This window comes from Cottoperca gobio, chromosome 7 (assembly GCF_900634415.1).
Source record: "Cottoperca gobio chromosome 7, fCotGob3.1, whole genome shotgun sequence".
In the NCBI taxonomy this organism is placed as follows: Eukaryota; Metazoa; Chordata; class Actinopteri; order Perciformes; family Bovichtidae; genus Cottoperca; species Cottoperca gobio.
This window is the reverse complement of record NC_041361.1, coordinates 6,923,181-6,946,325: the sequence shown is the minus strand read 5'-3', so window position 1 is coordinate 6,946,325 and position 23,145 is coordinate 6,923,181. Positions and strand designations below refer to the sequence as shown.

The 23,145-nt window shown below is 40.3% G+C and overlaps 1 protein-coding gene across 3 annotated transcripts in view; it reads left to right on the top strand.

The window, feature by feature from the left end:
- The first annotated feature begins 11,711 nt into the window (after positions 1-11,711).
- The window catches only part of LOC115011138 (poly(rC)-binding protein 4-like), a 32,461-nt gene continuing 21,027 nt past the window's right edge, over positions 11,712-23,145 (top strand). The window contains exons 1-3 of one of the 3 annotated variants that reach the window (XM_029436117.1): positions 11,712-12,072; positions 22,264-22,435; positions 22,617-22,640. In XM_029436117.1, the coding sequence (XP_029291977.1) occupies positions 22,328-22,435; positions 22,617-22,640 (132 nt within the window). In that variant the 5' untranslated portion in view covers positions 11,712-12,072; positions 22,264-22,327. Of the gene's footprint in view, positions 12,073-22,263; positions 22,436-22,616; positions 22,641-23,145 lie in introns of those variants that run through there. The other 2 variants (XM_029436116.1, XM_029436118.1) reach the window with 2 other exon arrangements.

The following is a 23,145-nucleotide window of genomic DNA, read 5'->3' as shown; positions in this document are numbered from 1 at the left end:
TATCTTATCTTCAAAACATTTCTACATCCCATTTCTTTTCTAAATTCAAGCTGCTTTGTCAACTCAAGGGTTCTATATTGACTTTGATATCAATACTCATAATGTCATAGGTGAAAATCAAACTTCAGAGGAAACAAACATCAGCTGGATGAGGAATATTGTGTGATTTTATTGACAAGGTGCGTAGGGTATCTTAGCACAGAAGGCTTATCATACAACAGTATTGCACACAGTTGGCAATAATGTGCATTTGCATCAGTGCATTCAGGCTGCTGAGTGAAGGCAACTGTGATATTAGTCACAAGATGCAAGCATGTGGTTGTTTAAAGGTTCAAGAGTTTGAACATTCAAGGATGTTCAGGGTAAATGAATATAGTTAAAGTATATTTAGTTAATATCCAGTCCGTGCTTTAATATATTAACTCCAAAACATGTAATTTAATAGGGCGGTGGAAGAAGTACTCTACTTAAGTAAAAGTATCAATACCGCTCTGTAAAATAATCTGTTAAAAGTGAAATACCTACATTTAAGATTTAAGTAAAAATGATAAAGTATAATCAGAAAATTGTACTTAAAGTACATTTTTATTTGTTGGATAGCTGAATCTTTAGCACAGGATCAAATGTTGTAAATCAAATATATATTGTTTGTAAAATCTTAATCTGTAAAGTAAATAATAACTACATCTGTCACATAAATGTACAGTTTGTATTGGTTTGTGAATCTGTTGAGCAGCCTTTCAATCCACGTCCTGCTCTCCCACATTCTGCACTGAGAAATATTCCTTGAGATTACTTTTCTTCAAATGGACGACTTCATATCTTCCCCTTTTAAGGTGGTACAGACACATACAAAGAAGGTGACATTTCTTTGTTAATATCTCTGTGAGCTTACATGAATGACTGCTGTACTGTATTAACCTGCATTATTATTGTTTTCAATATAGGTCACGAGCTCTATTGGGAGAAATACTTGAAAGAGGAAGGAAAAGTTTAAAGAAAGAGGAACAGTCGTACAGACTGTGAGCAAGTGTTGAAGAAAAAGGAAGCAGTACAGTAAAAAATCAGACCACAATCACAGATTTCATTATATTGCCAAATGTGTCCGTGGAAATGGGCATTCTTATCACTCGCTTTGCCAACAAAAGATTAGACGGCTTTTACTCCACAGAAAATATTTGTGTGAAATATGTGATGCCATTTATGTGTTGCCATCATCATACATTATTATAAACTATAAACTGTGAAAGAATTGACTGGATGTTCAGGGCAACAAAGAAAAAGCCTCAATATAACTAATAAAACCCTTGGCAAGCATGATTAGGATTTTTTAAGTTAGAGAAACGGAACCTGTCTGTAATAGTTTACAGACCTGTCAATTACCCAAATCCCCCTGACTCTTTGTTCACCCCTGCAAGGCGACAGTATGAACAAAGAGCATGCATGTTGTATATGCATGTAGACTTGAGATAATAGATGGGAAATTGAGTCGAAATCTAAATTAATGTTCTATTCAAAGTGAACACGCACAAGTGATGAAAGTAATTTATATAAACATGTAAAGAATTTATCACATAGATTACTTTCTTAATCTTAATCTTTCACGCATTACATAACACCTTCAGAGTAACGAGAAACTTTGTGTAACTGTGTTATAGCTCTTAATCATCTCTAAATCTAATGAATACACCATCAGCACAGATTTAAAATGCAAATTGTATCAATGTCAGTGGAGAATACATAAATTTCCTAGCAGTTGCTGTTCTCTTGTCCTTTTGTTTACACTTGAGGCATATTATGGATGAGGGATTTCCATTGCAAATGCGTCAGCTAGTTCTTATTTTGCCAAAACACACATACACAAAAACACCTGCAGGCCTACTAGACCATGATGGCCCCACCGCAGAGGGGCTTTCATGTGATTGCACATATCAATCTGATTCTTGATGTGTGAGCACAGAGCGAGAAGGAGAGCGGATTACGAATCAGCTGACTCCCCACATTTTCTTCCAAGTGACTTATTAGAAGGGTTATTCTGAGCGGACTGTTGGACCACAGAGGGGGGTTGGCTGAGTAGTGAGACCCTCAATAAAGCCAATCTCCCCTTTCTCACAATGGTAAATTACTTTAGACAACCCTTCTCGGTTTCACTCAATAACAAAAAACACTTCCTGCTTTTTATATGTTTTGCTCGCAGATCTCTCTTTTTCACTCACAATTCTTGTCAGGAGCATAATTCAGAATATCTGTAATATATCTTTTTTTGTTTGAACCCCCCGTTCACAGGGCTACAGTAATTTGCAGAGCCGTTTCGTCACAATCAGCATTGAAACGCTCAAAAGAACGTTTAAGAAACTCGTCATTTACCTGTTCTGGTAACTTTAGGTTTTGGTCTGCAGTGGGTGTCTGCTTATTCCGTCACTTGTTATGCTGAGCTGATATTAGAACAGGAAGAAGGAGGGTTTCCTTTCAGCACAGTGCCTTTAGACTAGAGTACTGTTCCTGTTTGTGCCTGCCCCCAGTTATCTGTTCACGCTGCTCAGCCCAACTAAGGGTTTCCAAGATGTACCATCATCACTGGTGCTGTTCATGTTGAAACTGATTGTTAGCAAGCTACTGCTCTGAGAAAACATCCTATTTAGAATACAAAAAAACTAATTATTTACCAAGTATGTCCTACATGTAGTGTAAATTTATCCAATCCAAGTCTTGCTGAGGCAAGTTAGCTGATAATTTGCAAATTACTCTGCATAATTAATCCACCATCAGAGACCTCGAAGGCAATTACAGGGGATTGGACATTAGCAGTACATTCGACCACATGCAGATCAGGCCACTCCATAAAAGGGTTAACACGCAGCTCTTGAGGAGACCTTATGCTGAACGCTAGTTTGAGGAAAAGCCCCCAATACGCTCTGTGACTAGGGTAATAGTGTTCTTATCAGAGACAAACAGGCCTAATGACTATAAAACGCATCAAGAAGACATCAGCAAATATAGAATTCAGCAAATGGCATGGCCACAGGATGACCCCAATAAAGAGAAGAAATCAAATCAAAACCTGATTACTGAATACTCAATAGCGTGTACTGTGACTCTTTAGCAGCTATAATGTGATTACACAGTAATATATTTTAGTCCTTCGAAACCCTTAGCACATTTGAACTATAATACCATATTCACCTAGTGGTTCTCATCAATTTCTTATTTGGAAGTTTAGTAACTAAAGTAATGAGTCTAATAGCTATGACATTTGAAACAGTTCGTTTAGTCGTGACTGTAATTCTTCTTGGAAGGAATAATTTGAATGGAGTGACTGCCACGATTACGATGATGGGACTGTGATATGACATGTTACTTAAATATAAAACATTTTAGCCACGCAAGGAGCATGAAATATCTCAACAACTATCAGATAGATTTCCATGAAATTTGGTTCAGACATTTGTGGTCATCAGAGGTTGAAGCCTCCTGACTTTGATGACTTTTCCTCTCGAGCCACCATGAGGTTAACATTTTTGGCTTTTAGTGAACTGTTCAAACAACTATTTGATGGATTGTCATGAAACTTGATTCAGACATTCATGAGACCCTTTGAATCTGGGAGAGTCAAATTTCTGCACAGAGTGACAAGCCTGTTCAGTGTAACCTGACTCTGTGTTCATTGTTACCTCTCTGGTCTAGATAATCATCACCTTCCTGAGTTTTCTGTCCTCTGCGCTTAAAGAGATTTATTTAAGACTTAAGATTTGGAGGGATGAAACCCTCTTTTTAATGGTCACACATGCAGAGCACACAGCACACACAGTGACATTTGTTCTCTGCTTTTAACCCATCCTAGTACCAGGAGTCTAGTACTAGGAGCAGTGGGCAGCTCATAGGACAGCGCCCGGGGAGCAATGGGAGTGATGGGGGAAGGGGGATGTCTGGTGCCTTGCTCAAGGGCACCACAGCAGGGCAGGAGGTTAACTGGCACCTCTCCAAGTAACAGTCACACTCCATTTTTTATGTCTGGTCGGTGAACCAGCAACCCTACGGCTCACAGTCCAAGCCCCTACTGACTGCCGGACATCAAACATTAACTAGCAAGCAGCGTGTAATGTTTCAGGAATGTGCTCCAGGTTTCGCCCATTGAACCTGACGGTGACTGGCACTCACGCCTAACGTGGCAGGCAGCTCTGTCTCGGTAAGCCTGCATGGGTTGCCAAGTTTGTGGAGCAGTACTCCTACTTAATATCTGTCTGAGGCCCTGGGCTTAGGGGCAAAGGAAATGGGGAAAAAGTGTGGAGACCCAACATCGGGTCCCAGGTGTGCACTTAAAACCACCTATAAATTCCGGCCCAGGGGTGAGAGAGAATACAAGTCAGATCAAATCATGAGTCAGAGCAGGAGGATGCATTTCAGCCTGCCTTATTGCCTGGCTAGTCACATGATAACAGCACAGACTGAGATGGAATGAGTGTGTGGTGGGAATCACAGCCACACACTCATCCAGGTGATATGTGGGAAAGTGTGAATTGAATCTAGACTCTGGGGTGTATCACTCATAATCCCATGTTACGGTCATATCTATGATAAGAGCCAACCAGGAGAAGAAGAAAAACATCAGTTCCGCTCAAGGAGAAGGAATGGCAGCATCTGAAGCTGCCTATTATGTGGCTCCCCATATCCACCCACTGCTTGGTCCAAGGCTGTCTGTGCCGCTTAGCTCTGGCACAGGGACTCTCTGTGATACAGCAGAGCCCTCAGTGCAGGGAGCATGGTGCCGATGCCAAAGTCCTGTTATCCAAATCCATCGGCACCGTCTCATTTAACAGATAAGAGGCTAATCTACAGGGTGGGCAAGAGATAGACCTACAAATACAAGGCATCTCTTGTCGCTCGCTCGCCATTCTCCACATTCCTGGGATGTGTATAGGCATGTGGAACCAAACACAACCTAAAGGATCGTTTTCCTTTATCCCCTCAGGCTAAGATGTGCTGTTATAGAATGTAAATCACAATGCATGTGTTCTATTTATCTGCCTGAATTGTTTTTTGTTAATTTAACAGATGTAAATTACCCATCGCTTCCTTTTTCTTTTTTTTTACACAAGCATAGCTCCAAGCAACACAGCCTTTTGTATTAGTATAGTTACTCAGTGTCCAACACAAAACTGTTTGTAGTACTCCAACTGGAAATTCTGAGTATTTACAACATGGGTGGAAGCATACTACTGTAGAAAGACTTCTGGGCTCAGACTTCCTGATGGAAAATAATCCATGCAATGACGCTGATATCCTAAACAACAAGTCAGTGGGAGGTCACCAGTCTTTCTTCCATCAGCAACACAGTCAATATGCCTCTGAGATAGATCCCCAGCAGAATTGGGTATTGTCTGAAAATGTTTAATACTTATGCCGGTGCAATACCTGAGTTTCAACACTAATGCCAAACATTACTTTTTCCAGGCAAAGTTCTCAAATGTTACACTAGCAGACATACAGGAATGTTGCCGAAATAAAGTGGCTTTATTTAAATCGTGGACTATCTGATCAAACAACTTGACAGTACTTGCAATTGTTCTACTCGATGCTACTGAGACATTTCGGTCATAACAAAAAAATATTGAGGTTAATACCCAGCACTAATCCCCAGTTCAGCAGCTCAGTTCCCAACAGCTGAGCATAGTGGCTATGCTAGTTAGCCTCTAGTTGAAAGCATGCAACCGAACGTGTGCTCAGCAACATACCGTGCGGGACAACAAAGGGTTAAAAAACGATGAATAAACAATGGTTTCAATAATTAAAGCCCAGGGCAGAGAAACAGGCACAAACTGGCACGCTAACCGGGTCTCTAACAGATTGTTTCTTGCTAATTGTTTACATCCTTTTGTTAGCTGCATAGTTCCAAACATTTAGCCTTTATCCTTGATGTCAGGCCTTTTTCACTGGCACTGATGGAGGCCTGACACGGGACAAAATGTTTGTCCTTTGCTTTCAATAATTGTGACACAAACAAGTATAGACTACGAGGAACTCATTATCCAGTTGCTGATCTTATGTTGTCATGCTATGTTATGTTAAGTATGTATTCATAATTAAATATTGGTATGCAAATTCCTTTCAATGTTTATGTCAGCAAATGCAGTCTCTCTTTCAACTGCTAACTTTCAGTACTTTGTCAAAGTTGCAAAATGTACTACCATACTGTTGTGGTGTTGTGGACAATTACAGTATTGTGCTCCAGCACAGGTCTCATTACCTGTGTCTCCACCTTGGTTCTCTTTTCAAGATCAAAAGCTGTTTGAAGTTACTCATCATACCTGTTACATGAGACGCAGCAGATAACCCTGTCTCTGAAATTACCGTCAAGAGCTTTGATGGCGCCCTGGGATAGGAAGTTATTAGTAAGTTATGTTAAGTTAAATTCCCACTTTTCTGTTTAAAATGCAAAGAGAAGATTCACTACTGAGCTACAATATTAAATCTGCTTCATATTTTCCTCTACAGCAATCAGATCATTTGAGGGAAGAATTAAAAAGAAAAGACACTTTCTTATTTTCATTTCTATTCATGTAGGCTAGTTTAAAGTTCTTGTTCCCTCTTTTGCACCTTTTTTGAAATTTATGCGAGGACTTCCCACAGTTTCCAGCATACTTATGAGATCAGGTTCCTGCCTACAGGCTGTTTCCAACCACAACTCTAGAAACCATACCGTAATAAAGTTGCCTACATTGCATATTTGTGCACCTGCCAATGACACAATATCCTTTGGCTTGCTCGAGACATAGCCTGGAGGAGCACTTCCTCTCACATCTGCCATGATCTCATCCTCAGTATTTTTAAACGCACACTAATGTAAGGCACTTAAGATCCAGGTCCAAGGCCGAGGTCCTTTTATTAAGATATTAAACAGTTACATATTCGTTTTTGCTGCATGATCATAGAAATTTAGAATAGGACCTGCATGAAATTTCCATTTTTTTAAGTGGTTCAAATAAAACTAGAACACGGTTTTGAACAGAGCTTCATTTATCTGGGTGCAGGAGGAGACTCATTATTATTTAATGAAAGAGAAACGGATGTTGTGATCTTTCTCTTCTATAAAACTAGGAAAGGTATTACAAGAAGTCTTGCATCGACAAGACTCTTAAACGGTCCTTTTAAAGTCTCATCTTTAGGTTTAAATTATGTTTAAGTGGTGTCACATTACACTTAAAACAATGTCATCTCAGATCTGTGGAGACAATTATTGAAGCTGCCTTAAATTAAGATATTATCTTTTGATCATCTGTATGGTTGCAGAAATCAGGAAAGAATATCTACTGAGGTTTCAAATTGCACACAGTTATAGCTACAGCTTTAAATTGTGTTCACGCTGTGTTGATGCTTTGTTCAAGGATACATCGATGATAGCCAAGAGGCAAGAGCATTCATAATGAACTCTTACCGATATTTTACTGGCCATGCTGGTATTTGATCTCACTGTCTCTGTAACCAGAAGGCCATCGCTGCTCCATAGAAACCAGAAGACGTAAGGACTTAAATAGATTACATTGTCATTTTCATATATTCAATATTCTGATATTTTTGTCCATTGTGAAGCAGAAAAAGAGTTGCGATCACTCCTGTCAAATTCCTTAGGAATACAACACTATTTCAATTCTGTCGAAAGAGCTCAACATCATTAACTTCTAAGTAGATAGCAAATAACTACTTAATTAGTCTATCCAGCATTTACATGGCACCATTATCATTAATTTGGAGTCGTGTATCTGTCCAACTGATGAATTTAAATCCAATATTTACTCTCTTTTAAGTTATGTCTTTGTTCTTTTACCCACTCCTGAGGGAAATATCTGTCTCTTCAGCTGCTTGGTGCTCAACGGTGTTCACTAGCTAGTGTCTGTCTTCTGTTTGGTGCTGAGCAGGTAGTGTACAGTGGGTTTTATAGAGTTTACTCTAAAAACAACTGCCTGCTAAAGCTAAAAACAAGGCTATGAGAGCAGGAAGCTTGAACCAAAACAGTAAAGTTGAAGCCGGACAGCTAAACAATGAGCTGAAACTCTCTGTAAAGCTCCGTAAGCAGAGCTGCAGATTCAGGTAATAATTCTTCCTAGGTTCACTGCGAGTGAATGAATATTATCACATTATTTTTGATATAAGAATATTGATTATAGTGGCTTAAGTAATTGGCCAAGCAGAGAACTTCATCACACAAATGAAGTCACTGACAGCTAGAAAACATTAAATGATGAAATGAATATCGGATGGTTTTCTTCGATAGTGATCTCAGCTTTGATACAAATATCAAGCAGACAACTAAAAGTGCCTTTAAATCACAAGGAACAGCCCCCCTGTGGATCTACAGAGGAAGCTTGTCACTAGACTTTTTTTAAATGCTGCTCGATTATGTATCTGCTTTAACCTTGTCTCCTAAACTGTCATTTCATTTCCCTTATTTAATTTCATCTTCATTTGTTTGCTCATTCTCTGTCTTTGCAGGTTATTTATTACTTTTTCTGCACTCCGTTTTTTATTACTGTATTTGTATGAACAGCATTAATGAAGGTGGATAAGATGGGAAATTTGATTACGTCACACTTCAGGTCACTTGTAGAAAATAAATGGAAATATGGTATCAGATGGTAGCTCAATGTCTTCAGTGCCCAGTACATACAAAACAGAACAACACTTAAAGAGCATGGCAAACATAATCCTTGTTCTGTAAGCTATTTAATACAAAATCTCCTATTAGTATTCCAACTACAGTCTGTACTATCCAATGTCTCCTTCACACCCATAGTTCAAAATAATATACTCACTTCAAAGCAAAGCCATCTTCAAAGGAAGATATATGGAAATGTAATTTAGAATAAACATCCCCATTCTGCATCTAAATGCAAATCATGCCACACTATATAGGAATCAACTGTGCATGTGTCTGTGCAAGCATCCTATGTCTGGGTCTGTGTCCTTCTTTAAGGCGGTACAGCGGACATCGAAACACCTGTAGACTTCATCATGCGAAGTTTAAAGGAAGTTATAGTTACGTTTGTACAATAAATCTCTTTCATGTTTGAGAAGTAAACATCAATAAAACAATTTTTAGCTTTGGAGGTAATCAAAGACTATTGCAGCTTTCAAGAAGATCAAGCTACTGCAGAACTTTAATGAAAGGCTACTCCTCTTATGAGCTACTCTGAAGCTCTTGCTTGTGGAAGCAGACAAAAGCAAAATATGTCTTCAATCACCATTTTGGGCAAAGTTAAGAAACGCTGGGAAATCCAATGCAATGGTTTTTCAAGCCATGTTTGTTTATGTATGGGAGGATTGGAGAGAAAAAGAGAGACGTTCCACAGCTGAGTAATTGTAGCTGTCACCCTTGTGTCATCTCTCGTTGTTTCAGTGCCATTTAGTATGAGAGGTATTTGTCAAGCTTGAATGCTCTCAGACAAGCAGGGATGATATATATTGTGTTTGCCAAAACAAATGGGGGGGGGGGGTCTGTGAACATACTATGGCTGAAATCAGCACAAGCAAGGCTTTTGTGAATTTGACATCACTGTCTAATTTCCAGCTCGACTCGATTTTAGAAGATGATCACGTTACAGTGAAAACACATGCGAGCCCTTCAGGCTTAATGCATGATGCATATCCCCGGTGTGTGGTTCAGTCAATAAAAATTGATTCCAAACCAAAGATTAAACCAAAAAGAATATGCAAGTCTATCTTCTTTACATTCTTTACACAATTACAATATCCACACACACACACACACACACACACACACACACACACACACACACACACACACACACACACACACACACACACACACACACACACACACAGGAGGGGATATCTGATTTGTAAGAAATCCTACACTCCCTCAGCTTGTCCAGCCGTGGTTCAGTGCAGATCTCACTGTGTTTATTATATTCCTACTTTATATGGGGCAAGTGTATTGCAGTGTAAGTGCAGTGCACCTTAGCTGTTTTAAAGCCACATCAACATGACTGATCCACACACCCCTAGTGGTGGTTGCATTTTTCTTTTCTTTTCTTTTTTTTTTTGAAACAAAAACACTCTGCAAGATGGATTTGAAATGACACAGCACCTCCTACTGTTTGAAAATCAACATATCACTTTGACACTGGACCAGATGGACCACAGCAAGTTATTCATGCGGTAAAGCTTTTATATGGTTAAGTGATTGATTCATAGGGTGCAGTTATGTAGAAGCTCCCATAGAGATGACTGATTAAACAATAACAGGCCACATTATTATTCTATAGCTTGCTTTAAGTAATGTTTCCCTATCAATAGATGTAAGACGTAATCGTATAATGTGTCTTCCCTCAAGGTTAGGGTCTAATATGGCTTTATTCGCCTGGTGGCACTGCACTGTGTAAGGGTTCTAGTAATCATACCAAATCATTTCATCCCTTTCGTCTCAATAAGTGTGCGGAAACCCAGTTGCCCCCTGAGTCATAATTCTCATAATAAATTCTGGAAATAAACAGCTAACAATAACAAACTGCGTGAATGTATCCGCTGTAAATATCTACTTATTTACTTTATGTAGCCTCTCGGTTCTCTTTTGACTCCCAGCCAGGAGAAAATGTCACAGTCTGACAGACAAAGCAACAGAATATAACAGCTTACAGAGACAGTAATAAAGATGTCAAGCAGTGATGAATAGAGGCCTTTTATTGACAAGTCCACATTCATCCTCTTGCCATGAATGAGAGGCACCTGAGAAACAACAGAGATTATTTGTGAAATGGATGGAGATGTCATGCTCAAATTACCCAGACGCTCCCTCCTTCACACAGGAAGCAGTGGGACCAGTGTCTGTAGATGTCGTCCTGTACAGTGATGTCAAGTGAGAATTCATCACATTTATGCTTTGTGTGAAAAAGACGGATTCAAGTCATTATGTTCCTTTAATGGTGTTTGTTTAACATGTCTCAAAGGGAAATAATGCCAGCCACTTTGATAAGGATACCTTGACTTTATATTGTGACTGATATATCATTTACAAGAATATTACAATTCATACCCAGTGCAGGATAAGATTTAATAATGATGAATAATATTACAAAACATCCATCCATGAATAAGCCTTTTTTCTATTCTAGAAACGTGTGATTGTGGAACATTCGCAATATCAAGATAAGTACACTAGATGGCGCTATGTGAGAGAAAGTTACAGATCTCAAAAGCACCATAAACATCAGAAGAAAATGCCAAGAGCTTCAATTTCACATTTCAACGCCGACTTTAGGCCAATGCATTTTTACACCGTACATTTTAAAATATGGCTCAAGATTTGTATAAGACCTTCATGTGTTGTTGTCCGAACAGTAGCCTGAACACTGTGATCATTTCTCAAGAGGTGTGGGGTATGTGACTTGCAGTTACATGGGTATATAGTAATTATATAGTGAAGGATATTAAAAGCAGTGGTGATATTTTGGAATACAATAAATGTCAATGGGCACCCCGATAGGCCCAGCCCATTTCTCCACTAAAGCACCCACTATTAATTGAGACAAGATAATGCCGCACATTTCTGAACAGTCTGATTGATTCCGCAAAATTAATTTCCCCGGTCTTGCTATGATTTCATAACGCAGAAACTCAATAAACCCGAATGTGTCAATCTGCGACGCACAGAGAGAAGCGCGCTGCGCTCCCAGTAGAGGTCCTGCAGGGACAGCCACGATCGCACCACACCGGCCGAGGCGGGGATACAAACATATCCTACTGGAGTCTCAAAAGCAACTGAGCCAAAAAGGACTTTTTACCCAGAGAGCACTCGGTTTTCTCCCACGAGCTGCCTCGGTTAGTGGTTGATCAGGGTGAGCGGGGTGGTCGCCGCCTGCATCTCTCAGTGTGTGCGTGTCTTTCCCCTCCTCAGCGCACAGGCACCCTGCACTCCAGTCTGCTGACACACCGCGAGGACAGTCAGCACTACACGTCCGCGTCATTGGACTCTATGTGGATACAAAGACCGGTCACAACACACATCCATGGGGATACTTTAGTGGCAACTGCAGCCTGCGACCTTTTACATGAGAACAGGTAAGTGGCACATCTTCGGTCACATTTTCGGACGAAATGTTCCTAATTATTCAACTTCAAACAGCTTTCATCCAGTAGGTGATATTCTTGATCGCTATCCACTGTCATATTTAGTGTCTTATCTCTCGAATTAAACCAAACAGAGAGACATTTATTTTTATTTTAGCCTACAAACTGCTCTTAATTTACAATCACCGAATTAAAGCTAGAATGAGGCCCTTTTAACTATTTCAATTCTTACTGTCCTTCAAAATCACAACAGTCTCCTATGTTTTTACTTATGGACTATAAACTGAAATCCTATCCTTTATTGCTAGATTCATACGATAGAGCTGAATTAATGAAGCCATAAAGTGACTGGGTTGTTAAATCCAGCCATATGGCACAACATTGCCATATGAGCAGGGGACATAGTAAGACTGAGGAGACAATTGGGCTTTTGTGTGTTGACGGCTTTATGATAATGAAAGTAGACCCCGTTGGCCAGGCCAGTCCTGAACACACAAAGATCATTCTCAACAAGTCCGGTACTGTGGGCGCCTGCTTGGTGCTGAGGCAGCGAGTGTGTGTGACAGCACCATTATTCACCAAGATTCCTAATTACATTAGTCTTACACTGGACAGAAAAACTGTCTCGTTAAACTGACCCGAATGAAAACCAAAACCCAGTGCAGATGCTACTTGGTGATGCTATTACTCAATTCTACCATTAGATTTCAGAGTCACATTTGACAAAGTGCAGTTTAGTTGTCAAATAAATACACTGTAACAGACAGTTGTGTTTATTAATCCAAACAGTTTATTTCCACATTCACAGCTAGTAAACACTAGTCGTTAGAAGGATTCTTTTCATTTAGCACAGAGGGTACAACAGGCTTGTCACCATCTTAATTTACCATACTGTAAGCTGCAATACAAATGAGTCTTGATGTTTCTCTTAATGTTTCTCTTGTAAGATTGTAATAGCTGGGATAAAATCAATGATGTCCACTTAATAACACTCGTGTTTTGCATATCGTGGCCTAAATGTATCCACTTTAGGTTCATATGAAATTCATGAGACCGATAATCTTCAGACTCTTCACTACAAAAGAATCAATACAAAAAAGGCAGATCATAGTGGACCAGCTGACTGATTCAGGAAATCATGTTTCGTGCTGCCTGGAGAGGCTCATGAATCTTGCATGTGCAGCAGTCAAACAAACATGGAGAGAAATAGGACCCAATTGGAGAATTGCACATCGCTTACAGGAGGGAGGATGTCATTGTAAGCTGTTTGTGGGGAAATTCATTTAGGTGTAATTCATTGTATGACTACTTTACTGAAGAAGGAGGAGAACATGATTCAGATTTATCTTCCCAACTACATAACACAGATCAATAAAGAATATAATTGTATCCTGTATGTGTGTGTGTGTGTGTGTGTGTGTGTGTGTGTGTGTGTGTGTGTGTGTGTGTGTGTGTGTGTGGTGATGGAGGCGTCTGCTTAAGTGCAACTACTCTATTCCTAAAAAGGGAACAGGACAGAAAATTTAAAAGATGTGTGTGCCTCTCACATCAGCCTGAGGAACTCCAGGGGGCACAGACACAGACCATCGTGTATCGTTGACTCTCTGTCCAAATGCAATTTCTTAATGCATTCTGAGAGCCAGAGATCTAATAAGAAGTGGAAGAGCATCTTCAATAATGAAACCCCACCTGAATCTCTGCTGCAGAGTGAGGCCTGGGCAAAGAGGCTTCATAAATAACAGAAGCCAGACCTGACACGTGCTGCTCCAACGTCTGCAAACTGCCAATAATCCCTCTCATCTACTAAAATGCTGTTCTTGCAGAGTAAAGGGGGGGGGGGGGGTTGGGGGTAAAACAGGCACAATGCTTCGTTTTAGTTTGCAGTCATCAATTAAATGCAGCCCAGTGCAGCAGCTTGACTCCATAAACAGTTCTGCAAAGAGACATCATGGATATTCAATCACGTTTTACTGACGAGGAAGAGCTTTCCTAAAATCATTGTTCCATTAACAACACGGTGCAGCAGGACTGTTTCAATTGACAAAACGTCTTACAACATGTTTTATTCTCTTGACTACTTAAATCATGTCAATATGAAATTAGTCCTAAATTACTTTGTGCTCTTCATCTAAACTGTGTCGACTGTAATAACTTGTAGTGCTTTTGGACTCATACATGTCAGTATCATCTTCACTCAGGCATTCATTTAGTAGTTGTTGTTACAGGAGTGTTGTTGTGAAACAAATTAATTTCCTGTCCAATATTTCAGACTACTCCCCTGTAGCAATTAACCTGCATTTGAGTAATTAACCTGTGGTTGTCACTATTTAATAACTACAGACTCTTGAGGCTCAACTCCCTCTTTTCCAGCTTTGTCGATTGCATTAGATGTCAGTTCAGTATCCTTATGTTTTACCAGGAAGTAAACTGTGTAGAACGAGAATGGCATGAAACTAAATCACATGAATACTTATTGATTGAACAGTGTAGTTTTCTTTGCTTCAGACCTTCTTGTTCTGCTTATGAGGAGAGCCTTTCTTCTGAAACAGAATGTGACCCTCGCTGCTGTTCTTAAGACTGACCCAGTGGCTGACAGAGCCACAGGCTGTCCCCGCTATGAAAAGATAGCTCTGTGTTAAGCTCCTAAGATTGACCCAGCAGGCCCCATGACTCTCCTCTTGTGTCTCGCAAAGAGTCTCATGAGCGTGATTTATTTAGTTCAGAAGTTAGACTCAGAGAGCTGCTTTCATGCTGTTTATACCATACAGAAACTCAGTCAAGAAATATGGATAGGTGTATGTTAAGTATACCAGTCCTGTGAGTAAGTGCTGTATATCAAGCCAGTAAACTAAAAGACTGCCTTCGTGACAGTAATTCGCTTCGCTCTACAGTATACTAAATACTAAATTGAGGTTTTCTTTCAATGGGCCATCTGCATCAGTGTGTGTGTGTGTCTGTTTTTGTGTTGCGACCAAGAAGGAGAGAAGCCTTTTATCCCCCTCTTCAGCTGCTGAGTGCCTGAAATATTTAACAGGGACTGCACTATTTTTGGGTTTGTGCTCGGTTTGTTGAGGAGCTTATGTAATATGTAGTTTCAGCTCAACGTGCACGGGTACTGTTGTATACCAAATAACACGCCAGCGACGCAGCTAACTTAAGTGTAGTGATGCTGTAAACAATATGACTTTGCAGCTGTAGTGTACGCCACTTTGAAGGATACTATGCAGTGAATCGGAGCAAGGACTTCTGTACCATCTGTGCTTTGATTAATTTAATTGACGTTTTTAATACAGTGTCTTGTTTGTCATGGAAGCAGGGCCAGGCCACATCTTCTCAGGTTACTTGTTTCTCTGAAATATCGATCGACTCGTCTCTCTTCCCTGCAACTGTCCCCATCTCTCCCCCTTTCTTTCTCAATTTGTCTCCCTTCTCTCTATACTGTTCTCCCTCTCCTCTCTCTGAGGTGTCAGATTCTCTGACTCATGCCCTGGAGTGGAGGATGGGAGCAAAGCAGGGATGAAAGGGAAGAGAGGAAAGTCATTTTGCAGATAGAGAGAGTGACCTTCATCCAGCAAGAGGGATGGGATAAAAGCTAGAGTTAATACCCTGCCAAAGTGTATTCTCCACCATGCCAAAAAAAAACATTCAGAATGATATATGGTTCTAATAGAAGCTCTCTAATAATAAGAAGCATGCCATTGTAAGTTAATGCAAGGCAAATGATCAGAACATTCCAGTGTTGAGTCCAGAGAGATGAACACTCAAACTGTATAATCGAATGCAAACAGCACTGCAGCATGTGATGTACTAAGAGCAAGCAAGTTAGATATTTTCCTAAATTTACTCTAAGAGATCTATAATGTGAAACAGACTAGTTGGCAACTGAGATAGAGCTGCAACGATAAGTCAATTATGCGCTCGGCAGAAAATGAATCTGCAACTATTTCGGTAAATGATAAATTGTTCCTGTAACTATGTAAGCCTTCCATCTCTGTGATGACTTGCTGCATTTCTTTTTCATATACAATACTAATTGGAATATTTGCTTTTGGGTATTGTTTGATAAAACAAGGAATTTGAAGACTCATTTTTCAATATTTTCTAATATTTTACAGACCAAACAAATTCTCAAAAAATGATCTGCAGATTAGTCGACAATGAAACTTAGTATCAGCCCTAAACTGATATTTAGAAAGCCAAATGAAAAGTGTGCAGCATGTGGGCTTGTGCCACACTGTCCCTGTGCTAACTAAAGTCACTCCGTGTCTACAACCAGCAGCCACTTGGGAGATAACAATTGACAGCCCAGAAACACGGCCCCGTAAGGTTCATTATCTGTATGTTTGTGTGGTTTTCATCCCTGCTGGCAATAATGCGAAAAGGAGGAAGGAGCTCGGGTTTACCTAATGAGGAGATGGGATCCTTTGTGAAAACAACACTTGATCAATGTATGTTTCCCGCACAGTGGCCATGCTCTTTCAAGGGTAAACACTTATTAATAACCATTGAGCCAGAGCCAACTAAAAACTGCTCCATCCCGACGCTCACAGAAAGTGATTGCTTAGGGTAGACTGCCATAATGGAGTGTCAATTACGCTCCTGTTCATTAGCTATTGAATTCACTCGTAATTATGAGGATTCTGTAGCCAGATTGACGTGATTGTAAATTGGCGTGACAAGAAGTATTGATTTACACCAGTTTGAGATGTGACAGACTTAGCAAATGCAACCGTTTCTGATGTCAATAATCTGTGGCGTCTGAGCTGTCATCTCATTGCTGAAAGTGAAATGACAGCTGCTGTGATGGAGAGAAATAATCTGCTTTGGTGTAAAGATAAGACACTTCTAGCTCTGATGTAGTCAAAAATATGTTTGGGGGGATCAGGGAGATATTGCAGTATTTTGTTATAAATAAGAACCTCGTATAATACCCAACTCGATAGTGCTCCAAATGCATCATGTCAGCCAGAAATCCCACACAGTTTTGGAAGATGTTTGAAATTCCTACACCAGTAAAAGTCAAAACACTTTGAAATTCGGCAGATTTGTTTACACAATCTGCAGGAAATCTTGTAGTTGTATTCACTCTTTAAAACGGCGACAGATTATGGATTAGAAACACACTGCTTTAGGGTAATCTTATCAGTCAGGCCACATTTAGGTGAAGTGGCTGCAGTGAACTGTGGGTCTCCTTTCGGCTGCAGGGAAGTGGAGCTGGCTCCAGGAGCAGCAGGCAGCCCAGGGGTCTGATAACCCTCTCTGGGACTCTGTGGTTGACAGGCGGCTCGCACTGCAGGCTGACACGGTTATGCTTTAACACCATATGAAGCCTGGGGCCTGATCGGAGAGGACGGTCCCCTCTGCCCCGAGGGCTGACCCCTCCCAAGATACGTGACAGAGCTGAGACAGACACGCTGAGAGATGAAACACAGCTCTTTAATTTCAAGCCTCTCCTGTTTCACAACTAAAGCCCTCTCCTCCATTCTCTTTAGTTTTTTCTCTCTCATCTGAGTGGAGAGATTGTAGAAGTGCAGCCATGGGGAAGAAACCTTTTTATACATAATTACATCAAGTGTTAAAGATGTTGACTTATGTTGGATATATGTACAGTTTCTTAAACTTAAAGGCCCAGAAAAATATAAGTTTTGGTGTCAATACAGTGTTCAATTCAATAGAGATTTAGCTCTTCATTTTCTGTGAAGTTTACTGTAGCTACAGCTGATAGAGTATAAGATATCATTTCTGAAAGTGTCAGAGGAGGTTTGAATTGTGCTTCATTTGTATAAGAGTTTTATGTTGCATATACAGTGAGCTGCGTTAGAATCACTACGCGTCTCGGCTCATAAAGCTATATTACTGATGAATCCCAGCATGACTTATGGCTGTGATGCTGTTAAAGCTTATCCAAACATGCAGCCACTCTACGAATAGTTATGTCACGTAGAATTGAGTTAATTAATCAAGAAGCCTCTGCATAAAGTCGTAATTCTGCTTAAAGGGTAGGATTCAGACTCTTTTTTAGATCTTCTACACATACTCTTGCAATATGTAGTCAAATTCATAGACAGAAGCTCCAAATGGGTTGTTTGTGTAGGTACCCTTGTGTGTTTCCTGTGTGGATGTGTGCAGACGCTTGTTCACCGAGGATCTTATTTTATTTTGGAGGAGACGACTCCGACCGGCTGACCAATAGCGAAGAGGAGCCTATAGAGGACTCTTCTCTTGCGCTGTATGTGATTTTTCCTTCATCGTCATCTCAGGAAATGACGCTCTCATTGTGTCATCCCATGTACTCAAACATGACCGTACTTTGAGCTTGTTCATGACAGATATCTGCCTCCTGTGGAGCTTCTCGGCAGATCAAAGCTTGTTCGCTCTTGTGTTTCAACAGGACCATTTCTGCCGGTGTGTGCGTGTGTGTTAGTGTGTGAATTGTTTCCTTCTTTCATCCCGGCAGCTGTATGTGGATTTGGGTGTGCTTTGTTTTGGTGCACACAGACCTGTGAATGTGGCTGTCTCTATGTGTGTGAATGGTCTCTCACCTCTTGCCCTTGCCATGCGCGTGTACACACGTTGACACCCTCTCACTTATTGCTCTATATGTGCCCACCCGGGGGACATCGTATCCTCTCTGCCTCTGTGTGTTTATCGACACTCAATACCCCCAACCCCCTGTATGTACTATATGCAGAGGGGAACCCTGTTTCTATCTTTCACCATGGAGACCAGGCATGTCCTCATTCCTTCTTCATTTCCTCTAAGCCGACCCAGAGCCGTCTGTTGTGTGTGAGAGACATGGTTGTCTCTGAACAGGTGTCCAGTTCTCTAGACAAGCGGGTTGTACAACATCCTTTTCATCTCGACAGACTCTCTGGAGTCAATGCTCCTGAAAACATGGCAAAATATTGCTGGTGGCTGTCAAGGGATGAATGCTGGTTGCTTTTATCCGAGACTTCTTTGATGTATGCTTCATGGAAGTAATAACAAAAAAGTCAACATCTCTTGATATCTTAAAAGATAATTCCAGTTTATTACATCTTTCGGTACCGAATCGGGTCTTATTTTTGTAGGTTTTGGCAAGACCCACATATTTACATCAATATGTTGCAATATCAGTGACGTTCATACACTAATTTTATGACTAGATATGAATTTATATTTTGAATATTTTATCTTCTCCATATCACCTAGCCCTTCAATAAACGGTTATTCTCCTTTAATAATGGTAAAAACATTTTTTTTAATTAGTCAACAGCAGACCGACGACTTCTTATGTCCATTCATTTCTGTGTCAGTCGTTTGGTTTCACAAAGTCATGTTTAATTCAGTGTATATAAAGATAAATACAAGCAGTGACTCATAACAAGTGACAGTGACTCCTGCATACTGGATTCAGTCAGGCAGAGCAGGACTGAGGTCAGACAGTCAGTAAGAGAGGAGCAGGACAGTAGATGTTCTCGCTGCATCTCTCTCTTGTTCTGACTATTTTGGCAGCCTGGCACTGCAGTCTGCATTTTGCTAATTCCCTGTTCTGAGTTACCAGGTCTAATTTAGAACAGTGGGGCTCTGTTCATCCTGGAACGCTGCTGCTTGGGATTCTGGAAATGTGGAGTTCAGAGACTCTCCGCCCTCACACAGACACAGAGCACATGCCTTGTTATCAACCCACAGAGCAGAACATAATGATCCCTCCAACCATTAGCTCATAATGCAATAAAACACTAACATTTTAGCCATGCTCTTCAGTGCCTAAACATAATGAAGTTAGCCCACGGGTTGCACAAATGTGCTCTGTGATAACACGTGTTCAGGACGCATCGATCAAGCCTGAAGTCACGATTATTTGCTCTTATATCTGTAGCTAACAGCAAGCAAAATGTTCCATTTTTTGTTGATCAAGTCAATCCCTTGGGCTTTGTTGGGTGTTTATGGAAATTGTATGGAGATGAGCTTCTAACTGATAGTTTTGTAAGTCAATCCAATGAGCATCTCTCTCAAAAAAGGAGAGGAAGTTTCAACTGGTGCAATCTAATACGGCAAAATGACATTTTGCTCCACTTACTTCCACATTTTTGACGAGCTGGCTTGTCAGACTGTGCTGCTACCGTGGAAGGGAATATGAAGCCCACACAGACAGACAAGCTCTGTAGGATCTTAAGAAGGATGAGTGTGAGCATTATAACGTCTCTTTGCAAGCATCCAGTGTATGAATAAATCAGCAAAGCAGTGGTGGCCTTGTGCACTATACAAAAGCAATAAACCTGCCTCCAACAAGTCTCTCAGGAATTGGATCTCATCTAAAATAACACCCATTTATTAAACATGATCTCCTCACATAGCTCACCAAATCTATAGACAGCATGTAGATTTAGAAAAGACACAAACATATGCCAGGCGGCGTCAGTAGGATTGCAGCAGTGGGCTGGTCGTGGCTCTGTAGGCTGGTTGGAATGCACTCGGCAAACAAACAGGCGGCCTTGATGAGTCAAAAAGGAGAGGAGAGTTTGTTATTGAAAAGGAGTGGTTAACATGATCCATGACGATAAAGAATTCCTCCAATATCTTAAATGTCTGAAAGCATAATACAAATCAAATGCCTTTTATTATAGTATTGAAAGCCGAGCTGACACGATTCAAGTCAATTTATAGAAAATAATCAATTTTTACCTACGCTTTTCACGTCCACCACTTTGGTCCAGACTGAAATATTTCAACATTTACCTGATAGATTGGCTCAAAATTTGGTTCAGACATTCATGGTTTCCAAAATTATAAATCTCCCTGATTCATCCAGCAGGATAAACATGTTCAAATATCTCCACCAGATTTGGTTTGTTGCAAAACCTGTGGTTCCCTGGTAATGTATCCCTTCTATGATCCCTAAATACTGCACCTGCAAACATAAATAAGCCAAACAAACGTGGCTAACCCTAACCCAGTTGGTTGAACCCCTACTGAGAGGGATTCCAAAGCTATTCGACCTTCCAACTAGCACTTCTGACAGAGTATACCGGCAGCTTCAGTTTAAAGACTCCCCCTTTTGTGTCTAGATACTGGGATGACTATATTTTCTGACAGAATGAAACTAAAAAAAGAAAACAATAGTTAGTTGTAGCCCTAATTGAAACCATTTGTAAGCATTTGTCAAGTGTGATATAAGGAAACTCTCCTTGTTTTAAGTTCTGCTAATCACACAGCATCTACAGTGTAGCTATATTTATGCAGCCCATCTACTTCCCCTGTCCACGCTGACAAATGTAAGCAAATATAAATCATGAGGAAACATAAATGATTCCATGAACTAATTATACCCATCATGCTGAGAGCCAGGTGACTCGCACATTAATCATCATACCGTATGTCACATTATTGACATGCACGTAGCCGCTGCCACATTGTCATTCTGGGATCAGCACAGATGCTCCTCATTTGCTGTCTGCGTATGAATTCTTCCCATAAGAGTGTTTTTTCCTCTTCGACTGACTGTGATGGAGATGGAGTAGAAAGAAGTAAGGTCCCCAAAGAAATTCCAAAAACCTTCAGTTTTATGAAAACTGAATTAAAATGGAATTTGATTAACTTTGCATGAAACTCATGCCAGGCGCGGTGGAAAGGACATTTTCTATTCCTTTTTTTAAAATCCAATTTCACATATTACTCAACTCGCTGTGAGAGAAAATGCGTGTCAGTTAAGAAAGACGCACAGATAGTGTGTTAGTCATCGATCGCCACCCACCGTCTGTTAGGACCCCGAAGCTCTGATGAGATGTAACATCGCTGACACTGCTGGTGCTCCTGGTCAATATCCTGCACACACACTGGTCTACTTTATGACTTTGTTATGAATCCTCATCAATATTACATCGAATCAAACTAATGAAGAAGCACCTCACACAGATATGTATAAATATATTTGATTTTGGGTTCGATTTTTCTTGTCTTTGATCTGCGTAATTATCATGCAGTTAGATAATGTACGAGCACGCAGCTTCCGAGACATTTACTAGAACACGGCCATTAGTTTAATCGTGGCACATATACTGTTCAGTGAAAATGTGTGCGTGTGTGTGTGTATTGTTGCATATGTTTGTGACTTGATTCACACATTTCTTTGGCAGAATGGACATTTGTTAGAAATGACCAACAATTTATTTGAACTTAAGTTATTCTTTTCTTTCTCAGAGCGACACTGAAGGACGAGCGCTGGCCTTCGTTTGACTCTGTGACCAGCGAATGAGCCTTGTTCATGCGTCTCCCTGCGTGCCACTCCCACATCACTATGAACTGTGAGCAGGACTTTGCAGACGGGGGCTTGGGAGTGACCCTCACACTACGACTGCTCATGCACGGAAAGGTACCAGCCTCCTGCTCACATTGTTTACGAATGAATGAATGAATTGCATGCTTCAGGGCTTTCTTAAGCATAAGATTTGTCCCCGCCTCATAAATCAAACAGAAATGTATATAAATAATAAATAATGAAGGATTATAAATATATATTTGGTGTATGTAATTGCCTTTATCTTGTATTTTAGGAGGTTGGCAGCATCATAGGAAAGGTAAGAATACACAAATGACTGCATGTATGTATTAAGGTATATATCATAAAAACAGAACATATTCCTTTCTTAGAGGTTGATGTTTTTTGTGTCTAATCTTATGTAAATGTATATTTATTTCCATTTTTCTAAGCCAAATACTTTTTTGACACCTTTTATGTAGATTCATAATAAGCCTTTGTGGAATTTTTTTTTCTTTTCGGCTTGAAATAATCGCGGCGCACAAAGCCCTCTAAAAAACAATTGTTGTTTCGAACATCCCCATCCTAAATGTAATTGCCCTAAACCAACCCTCTTAAGACCTCGCCGCCACTCCCACCACTCATAATGCAGCCCAGTAATCCATCAAACAGAAACATAAGTGCATTGACTGCAAGCCTCCTGTTGAAACTGAGCTCCAATGACATATTACTGTTGGCCCCATGTGGGCATTTTAAGTGTCTGGAAGGAAGGGCCTGGCTGCTCTATGCTGCATCAGTAGCTCCAGCGATCACGCCTTGTAATA